At 47.3% G+C, this 18,738-nt stretch overlaps 1 protein-coding gene across 2 annotated transcripts; it reads right to left on the bottom strand.

The window, feature by feature from the left end:
- Positions 1-13,707: 13,707 nt before the first annotated feature.
- Prok1 (prokineticin 1) lies at positions 13,708-18,072 on the bottom strand. 2 transcript variants are annotated; one of them, XM_021159143.2, is made up of 3 exons: positions 18,001-18,072; positions 15,516-15,641; positions 13,708-14,106 (listed from the first exon to the last, which is right to left on the bottom strand). In XM_021159143.2, the coding sequence occupies exons 1-3, from the start codon at positions 18,070-18,072 to the stop codon at positions 13,987-13,989; spliced, it is 318 nt and encodes a 105-aa protein (XP_021014802.1). In that variant the 3' UTR covers positions 13,708-13,986. The 2 variants fall into 2 exon arrangements, with proteins under 2 accessions (XP_021014802.1, XP_021014803.1); XM_021159144.3 differs by lacking the exon at positions 18,001-18,072 and adding an exon at positions 17,022-17,045.
- Positions 18,073-18,738: the final 666 nt, after the last annotated feature.

Genomic DNA, 18,738 nt, shown 5'->3' with positions numbered 1-18,738 from the left:
TGTCTTGGTCTAGTCTCAAAGTGGCATCTGAGACCAAGAATGCTTGTATAATCTGTCACCCCTGCGGAGGAAGCTCAACATTAAAGCCTAGGCCAACAGTACACCAAGTTCCCATAGAGAGTACTGTCTAAAGGAGAAGGCACATGCATTCCTAGAGACACTGTGTTCAATGGAAATGATGCTGAGAACTTGAGTGGCAAATCCCTGCTCACTGAAACAGCTGGAAGGGCTGGGGAGGACACAGAGGGAAGGCAGATACATGCCCCACATGAAGGGATACAGGAAAGATGGCAGTGGCAGCTTAAGGAGGAAGGGAGGCTGAGACTGCATGTAGAAGGCCCACTCAGTGGTACAGGGAGAACACACATACACATATATTGAGTGTTCTATTGGAGACAAGGTCAGAAGCCACATAGTCATGCCTTCTGGTCTAAGAAAGATTTGAGAAAGGAAAGATGCTAAAGCCTGTATCTGTAACTGTATCTGTGGAGACAATTATGTACCAGGCCGATGAACTGGAAAATCAGAATGAAGCCAGGATAAGTTGGGCAAATTGGAAGGCAGGAGGTTCGGGAGTATGATATACAAGAGAACATGGTAACAGCTGCCTGCTGTTAACAGGACAAACATCTGCACAGAGAGGGAGACCTGGCAAGAACAAAGAGTGGGGACAGGGCAGGATGCAATAGCTGAAGCCAGGTGGGGGATCCGGATTCATCAGCCATTCTGGAAGAAGTGTCAACTGAAATTTCACACGTTTGTCTTATGGGGGCTATAAGAGGTCCCCAAGAGGCCAGGCACAGGAGTGTTTGAACAGACTTAAGGACAGGAGTCAGGCCTGATCCCTACCATGGCAATGCCCTCCTTTGTGCACATCTCTTCACGAAGCTACCAGGTGTGTCCTCAGGCTTCCAGGAGATTGCTGCTTCTCAGGCTCCTGAGAGGTGACCACAGGACATGCAGCTACGATTCAGCGCCTTCTACTCCCAAAGCCAGAGAAGTAAGGGGCAAAATCAAGACTAAGTGGTGAAGCTTATTTCTTGTTTTCTTCACTTAACGGTGCCGCTCTGATGGGCCAGGGCCCAGAGGCCCAGTAGCAGTTGATGACCCTGCATCTGGACTGTATCTCCATCCATACTTTAGCACTGAGAAAGATGTACAAGAGGTACTCAGGGGATGTTTGAATAAGCAGGTGTGTGACTGAGTATCCTTGTCATTGCCTCTGATAAGCATCAGAAAGTAGCTGATGATACCTGTGTGACATGCTGCAGATGAGGAGACAGAGGTTCAGAGAGTCCTGTTATAGTAGCCTGGCATTGTCTCAAGTATCTTGAACAAATATCTTCACACTCCACTGCGAGAGCAACTCTGCTTCTAGCTCTTTCGTCTCAACCTCCAGCCTTGAGACAGTTGCAGTAAGTATAGTGGGTCCCATCTGCAGTGTCCAACACTCCAAGGCCATTAGCTCCATCATTGAGGAAGGATAGATTGTGGCTCTATGTCTCCCAATGGCCCAGCCTGACCCAGTGGCAACCTTTCAAGGATAATGACCACAGGTGTTAGGTGAAACCACCTCTCCCACTGGAGGGTGACCGCAAAGTCAAGAATCAAAGATCCCTTAGTGCTATCTGCTTTTCAACCATCTGAGAGCATTCAAGTGTGTGCTGGAACACTGCCCTACAGCCCATGGTGCAAAGAGAGGTTATCTGTGGGTGCAAACCACAATCTAGAAAATGCTCTTAAGAACGACCATGATAAGAGTTGAGCACTCGACACCTGGCACCACACAAGAATGAATCACCTTGGTTTAGAAGGTTTGTGTCTGAGGACTTGTGTAAGTGGCTGAAACAACTCAGGACCCAAGGGCACCCTTTCCTCAGCACAAGGTTTTGTTCTCCACTCAGATATAGGCACTGATGAGGCCAACTGAGGTCAATATCTTAAATGTCTCCTGTGTGTGTTTGCACTAGACACAACAGACAAAACTACTCTCATCTCAACCCACATGGAGTTCACACTCAAGTGAGCATACGTTGGTCTAATTGGAGAAATTCAAAGGAACTCCCCTCCCCAAATTGCAAGGTGACTGGGAGGGAAATTGTGGCTGCTGGAAAAACATGCATGGCCATGTGCCTTGAATCCAGGGTCAGCTACATGTGATATGGCTTTGAGTAAATGTCCTTACCTCTCCATGCCTCACTTTCTTCTTCTGAAGATAGACAGGATCACTGATAGGGTTACATGAGATTCAAAGATAAAGGTATCAAGTGCTAATATCCTTAATACCATAGAAACAAAAATCTCAACAAAACACTTGCAATCTGAATTCAAGAGCACATAAAGAAAGTCATGCACTATGGTCAAGTTGGTTTCATTCCAGGGATGCAAGAGTGGTTCAACATATGTAATAGATATTGTTCAGCACATGAATAAGCTTAAAGGAGATCCCTACTTAAAGGTGAAGACTACATTAAAATCTTACACAGATCTCAACAGATACAGAGAAGGCCTTGGGCAAAGTTCAACATCCCTTCATTATAAAAATCCCTGAAGAAATTCGAACATAAGGAACACACCTCAGCATAACAAAGGTGACATAGGATGAACATAGGCTGTATTATGTTAAATGAAGAGGAACTGAAAGCACTTGCTCTAAAAATCAGGAAAGGAACAAGTGTGCTCTGGTGGTTTGAGTAAGACTACCCCCATATTTGAGTAGACTCACATATTTGAAAGCTTAGTCATCAGGCAGTGGCACTGTTTGAGAAGGATTAGAAGGATTAGGAGGCATGGCCTTTTTGGAGTAGGTGTGGCCTTGTTGGAGGAAGTGTGTGGCTGGGAATGGGCTTTGAGATTTTCAAAAGCCCATGCCAGGTCCAGTTTCTCTCTCCTCTCTGCCTGAGGATCAGCACATACCTTCCAATAGTTTCAGCACCAAGCCATGCCTACTGTCGAGCTTCTGCCATGATGGTAACAGACTTAACCTCTGAACCTGTCAGTAAGCTCTCAATTAAATGTTTTCTCTTTTATAAGAGCTGTCATCATTATGGTTCCTCTTCACAGCAATGGAACAGTGACTAAGATAGATACCTGCTCCCCACCCTTGCTCAATACAATACTCAAAGTCTTAGCTAGAACCATAACACAGGAGAAAGAAATAAAAGGGATACAGACAGGAAAAGAAGTTAAATCATTCCTATTTCCAGATTACAGGATCCCTACTTAAAAGACTGTGAAGACTCCATTACAATCTCAGACCTGACAAACACTCAGGGGACTGCAGAAAAGCTCAGTCAATAAAGCGCTTACATGCAAGCGTGAGGACATGAGTTCAAACCCCAGCACTCACAAGGAGGCGCAGCAGCTCATGCTTGTAACCTCAACACTGGGGAGATGGAGAAAGATAGATCCCTGGATCTTATTTGCCAAGCAGCTGAGCCTAATCATTAAGTTTCAGGCTAATGAGGCATTCTGTCTCAAACACCAAGAGCAGCACCCAAGGTGGACCTCAGGCCTCCACAATCATGTCTATACCAGGACCCACACATCCAAACACACATATTGAATGTATACTTGCACGCGCGTGTGCACGCACACATACACACACACACACACACACACACACACACACACAGTAACTTTTTTTATGCCAAATAGTGAACTTGCCAAGAAAGAAATCGGTAGGGGTGGGGGGAGCCTATTCACAGTAGCTTCACAAGTGAAAGCAAAAATCAACTATGAATAAACTTAACCAAGGAGGCAAAGAATCTCCTTAATGAAACCTTCAACACACTGTGGAAATTTAAGAAGCTACTAGAAGAGTGCAGATGCCCCATGCCCATGGATTGGCAGGTCTTGGTGGAGCAGGTACATCACAGGGGACAGGCTTTGGGGACTTACAGTTTCACCCCAATCCAGTCTACTTGCTCTGCTTCTTCATGTAGATGAAAATGTGATTGGCCAACTCCCTACTCCTGCTCCTGCCATATGGGCTCCAACCTCCTGGAGCTGGAAACCAAGCTAAACTCTTCTAAAGCTTCACTTAGTCATGATATTTTATCGCAGCCACAGGAGAGTAAGTAACAAAGCCCCTATTGGTAACAGAAATGATCAGCAGAGTGAAGAGATGGCCAGCTGTACCTCTGATAAGCAATTAATGTCTTGAATCTATAAATGGAAGTCTAAAAGTTAAATAATTTAAAAGTCATCCAACAAAAGGGTTGGTAAATTAGTTCTCGGGGGAAGAAACACAACGGACAACACAAGTGGTTTAACATCCTTGGCATCAGGGAAAAGCAAATTAAAACTGTTCTGGGATTTCCTCTCACCCTAGTCAGAATTATCATCAAGAAAACAAACAATGGGGCTGGAGATGTGGCTCAGAGGTTAAGAGTACAGACTGCTCTTGCACAGGGCTCAAATTAGTTCCCAAAACCAATACTGATGGCCTCCACAGACACTGTACTTAGTTTTACACACACACACACACACACACACACACACACACACACACATTTTATGGGAGAAAAAGAAAACAAATGACAACAAGTTCTGGAGAAGAGATAGGGAAAGGGGGACCTTTATACAGTACTGGTGGGAATACAAACTAGCACAACCATGAAGGAACTCTGTTTAGAGGCTCCTCAGAAATCTGCATGTGGAATTACCTGTGATCCAGCTATAGCACTCTATACTCAGAGAATTCCAAGTCAGCATCCAGGGAGACAACTGCACATCTATGCATATCCATGCACATCCATGCACATCCATGCACATCCATGCACATCCATGCACATCCATGCACATCCATGCACATCCATGCACATCCATGCACATCCATGCACATCCATGCACATCCATGCACATCAATGCACATCTATGCACATCCATGCTGAGGGCTACACTATTCAAAACAGCCAACCTATGGGGCCAGCCTAGATGTTCATCAACATGAATGGATACAGAGAACGTGGTATGAATACAAGGTAGAATTTTATTCCACTATATAAAAGAATAAAATTGAGAGACAGAGAGCATCTCAGGGGAGAAGGAGGAAGGCCAAGATGGAGGCAGATGTGAACCAGCACAGCTCTAACCAGCCACGGGTAGTTATGATATCATATATCAATTGGGATAAAGTTTTTATCACTATCTATTGGTTCTGAAATTATTGTATTGGCACCTTGTAAATTAAGAATTTATTGATACATAAATCTGATTGGTTAATTATAAAAAAAAGAAGAAAATTATGGAATTTGTAGGAAAAAATAGATGAAACTAGAAACCATATGATAAGTGATATAAACCTGGCAGTAGGGGCTGTGAGAGAGGAAGGAGCCTACAGGGACAGGGATGGAAAACAAGAGAGGGTAACAGAATTTAGATGTCATGAAAACAGGAGGGGCTGCTATTTGGGATGGGAGGAGAAGACAAATGGGGTGGAGTAGGGAAGAACACTGGGAGGGTGGATAAGACAAAGTATGATGATAAATATGAATGGAAGCATCATCATGAATCTCGTTTTTTTTTTTTTGCTAATCAAAACATACATTTCTTTTTAAGTAAAAGATAAAGAGAGTCGGCGGACCATCTTCTACCTCCTAGGGTTTTCTCATAACTGATGAGGCCCTAGAAGGCTCCTGAAAGTGTTCTGAGCATTCAAGTTCTTCTTACACGCCACAAAAGCTCTCGTCCTTACGCTCCCCCTCCTTTTCTCTTGTAATTCGTCTCTTTTGCTGTTGTTTGGTTTTCCTTTTGCTTTTTGAGACAGAGTCTCATATAGCCCAGGCAGTCCTTGAACTCGCTCTGTAGCTGATGATGGCCTGACCGCCTGCTCCTTCACCTTCACACGCAAGTGCTGTTTGTGTGCCACCATGCCTGGCTCTGGCGCCTCCTTTCTAGCCATTACCTAAAGTGTGCAGCCCAGTTGCTGTTGGGTGTAATCTGCATCTGAGAACAATGAAGCTTATAAGAGTTAAGCTTCCTATCCATTTCTGCAGCCTCACTCAGCAGGTAAGAGGGTCTGGCCTCATGACACTAGGCATCAGGACGTAGCTCAGGTTATCACCGGAACCAGGTGGGTGATACGAAAGAGTATGGTGATGGATATGAGGAAATGGGCCAGAATTCTTCCCTCTGTTTTTACTACAATAATACTGAATATGCAGGAAACCTCACGTGAACCTGTAAGATTTTTGTATTTCAAGTTTAAAAATAAATATCAAAAAACCTAGTAAGTTCAGTTCCCTTCTTTTTAAAACTAAATTAACCTTTTAAAGTGTATCACAAGTAAATATCATGCAGACCAAAATATCCACAGGTCTACCCTGTTCTAACACCTACACAGTCTTTGGATGGTAGACACCAGGTACTGGTGGATCGGGTACATGGAGACACAGAGTTAGCTCCATGAAAGCAGACCAAAGCAGAGATTCTGGGGCTTGCCATTTTCCAAGAAACACCAAAAATGTGGATTTGGGAGCAGATATATATCTCTGAAATAATGGTAGACATTCAGTAATATTATACAGACAAAATAAGATAGGTAGGCCAAAGCCCTCATTCCAGTAACAACCTAGCAATGGGCCTTAGCAAAACCTAGCCTGAAGCCTCTGGACACGATGGAATCAACTAGGGTTTCTCTAGAAGATGGGGTAGGTGAGAGGGAGGCTGTGGAGGACAGGTCCAGGCTCACATGCAGATATGGCTGGGCCATCAAACACCAGAGAATCTAACATGAGACTACACCTATTGCCTTCTGTTAGATCCTTACCTGAAGATGTTCAATAACCCCATGTCAGTGAAAAAAACTGCTCACCACCACCTACTTACATCAATTAAGGAGCATTTTTTTCCTAAGATGTATATGTGTTTAAAATATCAAATATTTAATCTCTAACAACATTAATTGATAACAATGTTTGTTTCCCTCCTAATATTGTAGCTGATATCTGGCGTAAGTACTTTGAAGCTAATGTTTGCTGCCCTGTGGGAATTGAAAATAGCCTTGATTACAATCTTCACCCTGAACTGAATGGACAGACCCCATTGGGGCACTGCACAGACTGGAGGGGGCGGCCATAAGAAGTACTGGATGGGATGGGTCTATCTGGGACAAAGTCTAAGACATTAAAGCAAAACACAAGTTCAGATGTGATATTGCCCACCTGTAATTCCAGCACTTGTGATGTAGAGGCAGGAGGGTCAGAAGTTCAAGGTCATTGTTGGCTACACAGTGAATTTAAGGAAAACCTGGGGCACATGGTGAGTTTGAGGCTAGCCTGTGCTACGTGAGCTCAAGCATCAACATCTCAAACACCAAGGAGGAGGAAGGAACACGCCCCATTCTTCCTGTCTTCTTTACTACCCTGGTACTTCTTGTGGTGCTCGCATGTTGTGTGCTTATACAGGGACGCACACATGAATATGCATGTAAAGACCTGGGTATCAAAGTTACTTTCCATCTTGTTTATTCTCTCTCTGTCTCTTTCTCTCTGTGTCTCTCTGTCTCTCCCTCTGTCTCTGTGTGTGTGCGTGTGTATGTGTGTGTGTGTGTGTGTGTGTGTGTCTGTGTCTGTGTGTGTGTGTGTGTGTGTGTGTGTGTGTGTGTGTGTCTGTGTGTGTCTGTGTCTGTGTGTGTGTGTGTGTGTGTGTGGTGTGTGCACTACTGTGTTCATGGAAGTCTGAGAACGACTCTCAGGGGTTGATTCTCTTCCACCACCCTGTGGAATCCAAGGTGTAAACTCAAGCTATCAGACATGCATTCAAACGCCTCTACTCATTGACCTGTCCCGCCAGGCCTCTGCTTTGTTTACCAAGCAGGATTTCTCACTCTTACCTGGAGCTTGCTGATTCAGCTTGGCTGACTGGCCAGCTAGCTAGCCCCAAGGGTCAGCCTGCCTCTGCGTCCCCAGCACTGAGGCCACAGGCATTCATCGTCACACCCAGCTGCTGTGGTTGTGTTTTGGGTTTTTGTTTTTGTTTTTGTTTTTTAACATGGGAATCAAAATCATGCCCCGCTTGCCCAGTTCAGGTGGACTAGACAAGCTATGCTGGCAGCCATGATGATACTTGTTTAAATATGAAGTCCACACTCTACATAGACTGGAGGGTTAGCTAATGGGAGCTACCTCTCTTTGCAAAGCAGTGTTGATTTTTCGTTATTTGTTGAATTAGTTTCCTCCAATGGTTGGGTTGACTGACAGGCTGAGGTGGGGCTTCTAAGAAGGTAAAAGGTACAGAAGTCTCATGTGGGAGTCAAAGCTAGAGAGCTGACGAGGGGCCAGGAAATGCAAATGAATCCTGCTGGTAACCCCAGAATCCATCCTGTGCCGCTTGACATAGCTGGAAGCTGCCAGGGAGGCCTATGCCAGGGAATGTATGCTCCTGATACAGTTGTTCTGTTCACAGTCTGGGGAAAGCCAGGGCAGACCAGAGTCCACTGTGCGGACAGCTCTGTGCTAAGATCCCAGACAGAGCAAACATTATACCTCACTCACGATCGGTGCCTCTCAGTTTAACAGGGTCTCCGGGAGATACGGTTAGTGTATTTTTCTTTCTAATCACAGCTGTTATCAGGCTCCGCCTCTAGGAACCTGTGTGTGAACTTGAACTTGGCAAGGAATGAACATTGACTGAACACACAGGGGTTTCTGGCTGTTAAATTACTATTTGGGGCCTTTGAAAGGCATCCAGAAAGCTTTTCTTCCCAGATGTTTGGTTTTCCCAACTAAGGAGAGGCGTCCAAGCTCTGACAGTTTGGTAAGGGGTGTGGTACAAAAGCCCCCAGAGGCTGGGCCAAGGAGCTGAAAGCTGACTCTTCGTGATGCCTTCATAAGGATGAAAGATGAGTAGCTGACCACCCCCATGACGCTTCCACAGGGCAGATGATATCCTGAGCACTTCCCGTTCGCTAACACTTAATCTTCACTGCCACCCCAAGAAGCAGATGATGATGAGGAGGAGGAGGAGGAGGAGGAGGAGGAAGAAGAAGGAGGAGGAGGAGGAGGAGAAGATGATGATGATGATAATGGTGGTGCCATTAATAAAGGGGGAAATTGAAACACAGAAAGTTCAGTAAACTGACCAAAAGCCCCAACTTAGGAAGCAGCTGGTGCAAGCTGTGATGCTAAGCTCTGGACAGCCTGCCCCTTGTCAGGAATCAAGACATGCAGACTACAGCAGCTTGCACTGTGAGCAAAGGAAATGACAAGTGCAGATGTGTCTGTTTATTTAACCTTTGGACTTTGCTTTTGTGACAGAATTTCAGAGGCTCCTGAGGCATGCTCACAGCTCCTTATTCTTCAAAGCATCTCCCTGCCTAGGCAGCCAGCTATAGTAGTCACACTTATAATCCCAGCACTTGAGAGGCAGAGGCAGGAGGATTGCTGTAAGTTTGAGACCCATCTGAACTACATAATGAGTTCCAGAATATCCAAGGGTACCTGATAAGATGAGATGAGAAAGAGAGAGAGAGAGGAAAGGAGGGGGAATGAGACACACAGATAAAGCAAGGGGGAGGGAGAGAGCGAGGACTTTAAGGGAAATGGATATTGAGTCTCATGCCTTGTGTGACATGATCTTCCCAAGACCCAAGTGCTTTGCTCTTCTCAGCTAGGCAGGAGAGCTAGGGGAGGTTGAAGCAGTGCTAGCCACATGGAGTGGGAACATATGGTGCTTTCTTTACAGATGTTGAAGGTAAAGTCATATGGGGGAGCTCATGCTTACCCATCTGAAATTCGTTTGCCTCTGTGGTCTAGTGGCTGTGGGCTTCTGGAGCTAAACAGCCCCAGCTGGGGAGCAGACAGTGAGGGTATGCTTCATATATCACAGCCTCGCTCCTGCCTAGCGCTCACCATACATGACAAGATCCTAACAGGGGTACAACCATCTCAGAGATACAGGCAGGACTAGGTGTCCGTTAACTCTATATTAGATTCTCTGCTCCTGCCAAGGTGGGCAGGGCAGTGCCCTCCAGGGAAGGGAAAAACAATCCTCGTGTTCATTTAAAGACACCACAGTCACAACAGATTGACACCCCATCCTGGCCACTTTGGTACGACTAACCAATGTATAATCAGAACTTCCATTCATGGAGCTGTTGCCTGGGGTTGAAAACTGAATATCCCAAATATGCAAGAGAAGAGACAACAACATCCCTGGAATTCACAGGACCCCTCAGTGGGTAGCAAAATCTGAGGATGTTCAAGTCCCTTATAGAAAGCGTCGTGGGATCACATGGACCTGTGCTCATCCTCTCACACGCTTTAACTCTTCCGAGGTTAGTTATAAAACTGAACACAGTGCCGTGCCACACAGCCATATGTGTGGTGTTCAGAGAATAACAAGAACAAGCTCAACACATGTTCAATGCGGATGCACTTTTTAATATGTTTGATCCACAGTTGGTGGAATTCCCATGAAGAGCCCCCAGGGTCCGGAGGGCTGACTATATGCGGTTTGGGTCGCGTGATGCTATGTGTAGCTTTAGTTAATAAGGTATCCATTCTCCTCGCCCTCCTGTTTGAAGGGAAGTCAAGCCACTTCACAGCACACAGCGCACCCATTCCCCACAGGAGACTCTGAGGGTCTTCTTGCCACACCGCACCCAGTCCTTCCTTCGGGATCCTGAAGTCGGGGGAGGGGGGAGACACTTTTCCTAACCTCCATCCTCTTTTCAACTTTGTGTATTTTAACACTTTCAAAGTAGCTGTATTGTGATGTAATCCATATAGCACACCATTTGCCCGCACAAACCATACACTTCAGCAATGTTGCAGATGCTGACAGATTATACAGCCATCTCCACCATTTAATTTTAGAATGTTCTTGTCACCCTTAAAGAAGCCTGAGTCCCTTTACAGTGCCTCGCCATTTTTCTGCCTTCACTCCACCCCAATCCTAACAAACTTGCTTCCTGCCCTGTGGGTTTGCCTGTTGTGGACATTTCACATAAGTGGAGTTGTACCAATGTAACCTTTTATGACTAGCTTCCACTGTCTAATGATTCAAGGGCCCCTCGTGCTATGAAGAATATCCGTGCCTTATGTCTTCTCAGCGCTGAGTGATACTCCATGCTTGGATATCATATTGTCCTCATCTGGAATGGAAAGGAGCTTTTCGTACCAGGTCAGTTCTTTGCTTTCAGTGCCCAGCCCTGGTCAGGGAAAACATCTCAGAAGACACCATTAGTATACCCCAGTTCAGCATGTGTTTCTCTCTACCTACATGGCTGGGTATGATTATTTTGCTTTTTAATAAACTGCACACAAAGCCTCGATGTTGGCTCTTTGGCTGGTCTGAGCTGACCTTGGATCAATGATTTGGGTCCACTCGGCAGGGTCAGCTCTGAGTCCGCATCCAACCCTGCAGCCTTTCTTCCCTCTCTGGTCTTTCTCCTCAGCCTTAAGAACCTCTTGCTCCTGCATGGTCCAGTCTCACCCCTGGACATGGACTTCAAGAAGCCCTTTCATCACCAGGTAATAACTGGATAGATAGTAGCTAACTCGAGTTTCATCACTAGGTAATAACTGGATAGATAGTAGCTAACTCGAGTTTCCCTGGACATTACTCAGAATGAGCCACACTGAGGGGAGTTTGAAGATGAACGGCAGACAGAGAAGGCTCTGGCAGGAGATCTGGAAGCGTTGGTCCCCACACAGCCTCTGCTCTGGCCTCTGACCTTCTGGATCTGGCCCTTTTGTCCTGTGAGTATGGGGGTATCTCTAGGTCCTGGCTACCTAGAGAGTGATGAAAGCAAGTCACTCAAAATGAACCAGAGATGGGGAGGAGTCCGAGTGATTTAGCTTCAAAAGCGGCCCTGCAGAGCCTGCTACATCCTGGTGATTCACAGAGGGGGGTGGGGTGTAGAGGGTGGAGGATGGGGACCTTATCCACATGTGCTCTCTCGTTCTAGAGAACCTAAACCCAACAGGAAGGCAACTGTGGCTTCCAAGGCCACTTGTAAGGTGGGGCAGGACAGAGTGTTAATAAAGAGTTGTTTTTGTGGTCCTTCGGGAGGCTGGCTTCTTGACAAGCACTGTTCAGGATCTCCAATGGAGTCCAAACCAGGAAGAACTCCCACATCTATTTCTGGAATCATGCAGTCCTCTTTTCGTCTTCATGTTCCTTGCTACTTCCATGTTGTCCACGAGATGGCGCCAGATACCAATAGTTGAAGATGGAAGTGTTGGGCCTAAGAACAGTCACTTAAGCTGTGGATGGATCTTGAAAGAAGGTCAACTTTGCCTCTCCTAATTCTTCTAGAATATATTCTTAGTTGCATACTCACCCTATAGGTAGTTTTTTATATCCATATTTCTGAAGAGCATATTCCTGAATATAAGTTCTAAGCCTCCTAACCTCTCCACTGTCCTATCTTTCGCCACAGCAGAGAAGTAAGGTAGAGACTCATTACACAGTCCTCAAAATTATGACATTAAAAACGAAAATGAATACAGTCACATTAAATTGATGGTTCACCCTATAGTTCTGTGGGTGGCCTGCCCTAAGGCTAGGATGGACAGGCAATGTGACTGTGCAGGGGAGCTCCATAGGCCACCCCAGTATCTTATCTATGGAGCATTGAGGCACTGGCTGTAGGCCACTGCATTCAGGGTTGCTCTGTGTGCTGGGAGGGACACAGTCTGGGGATTAGGACCCGAGGGCAGTTAGTGGAACATGGAGATCTGTCAGATATGGGTCCATAGACTTGGAAAGGAACCAGGAACCAGGCCTGGAGCCTGAAAGGAAAGAGACTGTGGTCTGCATTCAGGGAAGAGCTGCATAGGTCAGCAGAACAGGTGACAATGTCTGTCTAAAGGGGACAAAAGCACAGAAAGATCCCTGTGCTGTCCAATGCCCAGGCTAGTGGGCCCTGGATTAAGGACTGAGCAAAGACCGGTAGAGGGCAGGAACCCGGGGCCTCGGAAACCTCAGTGAACTCTCCTTAAGGCTCCTGAGAACCGGAGTGGGTGCAGCGCCCTGTCCTTTCACGTTTCACGTTCTTTTGGTGTTTGTTCGTTCATTAGTTTGTTCATTTGTTTGCTTGCTTGCTTGCTTTGGAGAGCTATCAATGTGGCCCAAGGCAAAAAGTGTAAGCTTACTGAAAAAGAGATTTGGTTGTTGCAACTCAATTGCTCCTTTCTGAACTTTGTAGAGGGCAAAATTTTGTCACAATGTTGCTGGACGTCCTGTATCTAGAATAAGAATGGGGTGGGAAGAATCAGCTGTACCAGAAACCTGCGTGTAGAGAAAGCTCCCAGGCGTGGGTTCAGGCTCTGGACCTTGCCAGCTCCATCACTGACACAAATTACTATCACATGGCACGCGTGGCCTGTGGGTCGAAACTTTGGCATAAAGCCAAAGGGACTGACGCTTGGCTCTGAGAGTTGCAGTGGCCAACGCCAGTCCCCTCCATAGAGTTTCTGCACGCTCCCATCCTTCCCAGATGATCTCTCGCACCACCACAAGCACTCGGATGCGAGCACGCACACATCCCCAGAGCCCTCTAAGCTGCCGCCCACCCTAGCTCAAAGAGACCCTGAAATCCTCTCGCTTTAGAATAGTGTCCTGAGAAGTGCTGACTTTGGACTTAACAGACCTAAAAATAAGCAGCCAGTCAATAAAAGAAAAATGAAGAGAAAGTTGATCGTCCGCCCCACAGACCCTGTGACTTAGTGATGCATCCATGGGCCAGTGCCCAGAAAGGTGTGGTTTAGGAAGAAGCGCACATGCAGGAAGGAGCAGGCAACTGAAGAGAACCACAGTGTCACAACTTCAGGCAGTCTGAGCCAGGAAGGTCAGGCTGGCCAACTTCTCAGTGCCACGAACTCCTCTCTGCACTCTGGTGAACTATTCCATAGCAGAAGGTCTGCCTGTCTGCACATACACGGACACGATGGGGAATGGCGAAGTTGCAGGGAACTAAATCACACAGGTGTAAAGCAAGAGGTCACCCAGTCAGGATCCAGACAGAGTCCAGACAAACTAAAAGTTGGCGTTCTTCAAGTCCCGGAAGCAGCGGTACCTGCCGTCCGGGAACCTGGAGCACAGCAGGTTGGGTGAGCAGGGACAGGTATGGTGTTGGCGTATCCTCAAGAAGGGGATCTAGAGAGAGAAGAAGGTGGTATGTTAGCCACAGGAAAGGCCTGCAAATGTCCCCTGCCAGCCAACAATAGCGGTGACTGTATTCACCTTGGCACAGAGTGACTCAATGATATGTCCACATCACACAGCTGGAGGAGCCAGGATTTGAACCCAAATCAGGCGGACTCTCCACACTCAGAACATGTGTGGCCCTGTGGGCAGACACCCTCCCACCTCTGCTGAGTGAATCTCTCTGCTTACCCTGGGGTGTCCTCAGCTCTGTGGCCAGGTTCTGAGGCAGAGCTGTGAAGGGACAAACATCCTCTCTGTCCACCAACTCACATCAAAGAGCATCCAAGGGTTCCCCGAGTTTTGAAAAGTTATTTTTTTAATATATATGTTATTATATGTGTGTGAAGGCAGAGTGGGGAGCGCACGCCTGTGAGGATCATAGGACAACTTGTGAAGACTGTTCCTTGGCAAGCATTCCAGGGATGGAACTCAGGGCACCATGTTGTCATAGCAAGTGCCTTACCCTGCTCCATCATCTCACCAGCCCCCAGTGAGTTTTAAATAGAGCAATAAGGGGACTAGGTCCAGCACCAGACTACATGGGTTCAAATCCCAGACCCACTGTTTACCAGATTTGTGATAACTGACTTCCAAACCCAGACACTATTGCATATGCCAGCAAGATTTTGCTGACAGGACCCTGATATAGCTGTCTCTTGTGAGGCTAGGCCAGTGCCTGGCAAATACAGAAGTGGATGCTCACAGTCAGCTATTGGATGGAACACAGGGCCCCCAATGGAGGAGCTAGAGAAAGAACCCAAGGAGCTGAAGGGGTCTGCAACCCAACCCTATAGGTGAACACAATATGGACTAACCAGTACTCCCAGAACTGTGTCTCTAGCTGCATATGTAGCAGAAGATGGCCTAGTTGGCCATCATTGGGAAGAGAGGCCCTTGGAACTGTGAAGATTATATGCCCCAGTACAGGGGAATGCCAGGGCCAGGAAGCAGGAGTGGGTGGGTTGGGAAGCAGGGCGGGGGGGGGGGGGGTATAGGGGACTTTTGGAGAGGAAACTAGGAAAGGGGATAGCATTTTAAATGTAAATGAAGAAAATATCTTTAAAAAAATTGTTTTAGGAAAATAAAGAAGAAGAAGAAGGGTAGGTGGACTCTGTCAACACCTGAACCAGTATCCAAACAAAAGGCCTATGTGAGGTCACCTGGAGCAGCACAGCCATGGCTGCTTGCTGGCCTGACTTCAGTCAGAGGCTGGATCCACTGTGGAGGAAGCAGTATATTGCCCCTCCCCACATCACCCTCAGAAGCCACAGATTCGCTGTTCTAAACTGGCCCCAGGATCCCTGTCTGCTGAGCCCATGCCTGTTCACACACAGGCCCATCGAATGCCAACCTAGTACCTTGTGGCTTCCTGGGTGGCACTCCTCTCCTTCCCGCCCCAGTGGGGTACACAACCGCAGGCCCCGCAGCCACAGGCTGATAGCACAGCAGGTGCCGGCCCCACACTGGATATCTCGTTCACAGGCCTAAGGGAGAGAAAAAAGGGCCAACCCGTTAGTGTAGCCCAAAGGAATGATCCCAATTAGGATTCGGAGGCGGTGACTAAGCATCTCGGGTCAACAGGACACCTTGGCCTGGGTCTAATATCACTGCTTGTCTCTTGAGAGGGACACTTGGGGCCCAGCAGAGTACCAGACTTCAGTCTGGGGAACTCTTCCTGCTCAGTGGTGAGGCAGTCAGTCCCTGTTCCCCGGGAAACCCTGTGTTAGAAGGCATAGCTTTTCTAATCCCAGTCAACACTGGTTGAATTTGATGGATTAGAACTCTGTGGTGAAGGAGGGAGGGTCCTTCGTGGTCCAAGGCCCTGGATGTTGGCTGCCGAGCTTTTGTTTTCCTTTGTTCTTCAGCATCCATTCTAAGCTGCCTTTCTGTGAGTCTCCCATCTGGTAACCCACAGAGGCCTAATGAACAGTTATACACACACACACTTCTCTGCTGGCCTCCCTGGACCCCCCCCCCGACATGGATGCACCCTTCTAGGTTGGGCTGCTTGGACCTGCTGGATAACCAGGTAACAAAAGAAACTTTCAAACAAGCTAACTTTACACCAAAGCCAGGGTCAAGAGAGCAAGTAGGGCCTCATGGAGAGCCAGTCAACCTGGCCACTACCCAGAGGCCATGTGGCTTCTTCAGAACTGAAGTCTGAGGCTGAGTTTTCTTTCGTTATTCTTCAGTAGCAGGCCACAGAACACCTTCAGGCTACCAGCATGGGACATGACAGGACGTGGAAGCTCCAACCTTTCTATTAGAAAGGATGAGGAAGGAAACAGATAACAAATCTTTTTCATCACCCAGAGAAGGTCCAGGTGGCAGTCACCAGCAGCTAATCTTAGCCCACCAGGGGTGCTTCTCACACCCAAGCCAGCCCCCTGAGAATGGCAGGTGAAGGGTGGTGGGCCCTAGTTGGACTCCTCTCTCCTGATGATGGTAGCCGTGGCATTCTGGGAGGCCGGGCCCTACAGCTGGGCTGTCACTAAGGAGCAATGGAAGGTGGAGAGGTCAGGAGGTCAGGAGCTGACTTCTTTCTGAGAGTCAGAGGAGGAATGTCAGAAGGATATGGGAAATGGAGGGCAGCTGGGCCTGCCTGGCTCTCCTCCCCTCAAGACCCTCCTCTGACTGTTCATCTTACCATTCACTTACTCCCCGAGACTGACCTGACCTTCTTCTCTCACTGGGCTCTTATTAACAGATGCCTCCACCTCCCTTAGGCCTCTCTATCTGTTGCCAATCTGGAATAGATGTTGGCGCTGGCTTGGTGGCACTGTGACTGAGCAGCTCATTGGGTCCTCCGTGTACCCCCATCCCTCACTGTGTCGGGCGACCCTAACTTCTCTCCTGGGTCTGACCTTGGTCTTCATGACGGCTTTCATCAGTCATGCCTGCCAGATGCAAGCCTGCCTTCAGAGCATGTGCTTGCCCTGTGTGTTAGTTTGAACGGAGTCTCTTTCCTTTGAAAGTGAGGTTGCCTTTTCTGTGAAAATTAAAATTTATCCAGTTCCAGGAACTGGCTGGCATTACTCCATATTTACCTTCCAGGTAGAAGGTTGGAGGAAGTTGAAATAAAACTTAATTCTCTCTTTTAATTCCTGACTTTTGCCTGGGGAGCTCTTAAGAGAAGCACTGTTTTTTTGGTTTGCGATTAGGTCCAGTTTATGGCCCTGCGCGTACCTACATGACAGGAGCGCAGGTATAGCAGGAGATGAGAAGACTCCATGCCCTGAGTGACAGACTCAGTGCCCCTGGCCTGAGCCTCTGCTTCAAGGTTAACATGTTTGGGGTGCATTCTGCCAATGTTGGCACCACACATCTCCCCCTCGGAGGCCACTAAAGAGTGAAAGGGGGTGTTTAAGCATTCTCTCTAATCGCTAAAGTAAGACTGAGAAGGGATCCTGTGTGCTTGCCGCCCTGAACTCACAGCGTGCTCTGTGAGTTAACACGGACAAGTGAACCAGACAAAGATGACAACCAAGGTGTACACAAGACAAATGGGGCTGGGGAGGGGACACTAATCTGCCCCGTGAAGAAATGTCCTATGGCACACACCAAGGAATCTCCATTTTACTAAAGACTCGATGTCAAAATCCCAGCGCCCTCCTAATGTATTTAAAATGGTGTTCTATTTACCCACAACTCTGTCTGCCAGAGTAAGGTCTAACCCATCCGAAGTCACACACAACCCCACTCCCAGACAGTGATTACCTCCAAAATCCCTTTGGTTTAGGTGACTTGGAGCAGCAGCGCCTTTGTGCTGCTTAGTACACTCTCTGTTGTAGAACCCCGATCTTGGCCCCGATACCAGGTCTATGGAGAATACTAGAAACTTACCCCTGTGATGACCGCACAGTCGGACGCTGTTGCTAGAAGGAGCATGATGAAGATATGCACAGTACCTCTCATGATCACTTGAGGTGAAGACAAACACAGTCTACGTTGGTACCCCTTATTTCCTTCTGCGCTGCCTTGTGCTAGACAAGCCGAGAAGGCCAAGCTGTCCTACCCGACCTCCTTCGGATTTATATAGCCGGATCCAGGGCTGCCTCTAAATGCCTCATCTCTCTCTTCCCTCCCATCACCATTATTCAGATGAGCTCAGAGGCGAAGATGAGACCTGAATCTCCAACAGCATCCCATCACTGTCAGAGAGGATACAAATGGATACACTGGGGACTTTGACAGTTGTTCTAAGTCTTCCAAGAGCACCACACTTCAAACAGTTGCCTGCAATTCACTTGATATCCATTTCCATCTCTGCATCATTCTTTTCTGCTTGGGCCAGGAGGATAACTTTAGTGATGAATCAAGAGATTTGAAACATTGATTTTTTTTTCTCCTCGCCCACATTGAACCATGCAGCCTATGTGAGTGTTTATATTCTCATACTCAAGCTATTAAGCATTAGGTGAGTGTTTGCCCTGGATTCAACACAGAGGTGGTTGAGAAGACAGAGGGTGCGGTGGTATCTGTTGCTGAACTTTAAAGGTTAAAATTCCCAATATGGAGACAGACACTGCATCTGTGGTGTTGATGCTTCTCACAGATACACGGGTGAGGCTGCTCTCTAAT

The sequence above is a fragment of the Mus caroli genome, unplaced genomic scaffold, assembly GCF_978045245.1.
Source record: "Mus caroli unplaced genomic scaffold, Mus_caroli_1 scaffold_3, whole genome shotgun sequence".
Lineage (NCBI taxonomy): Eukaryota > Metazoa > Chordata > Mammalia > Rodentia > Muridae > Mus > Mus caroli.
The sequence above is the reverse complement of the archived record's forward strand: the minus strand, read 5'-3'. Positions and strand labels throughout refer to the sequence as shown.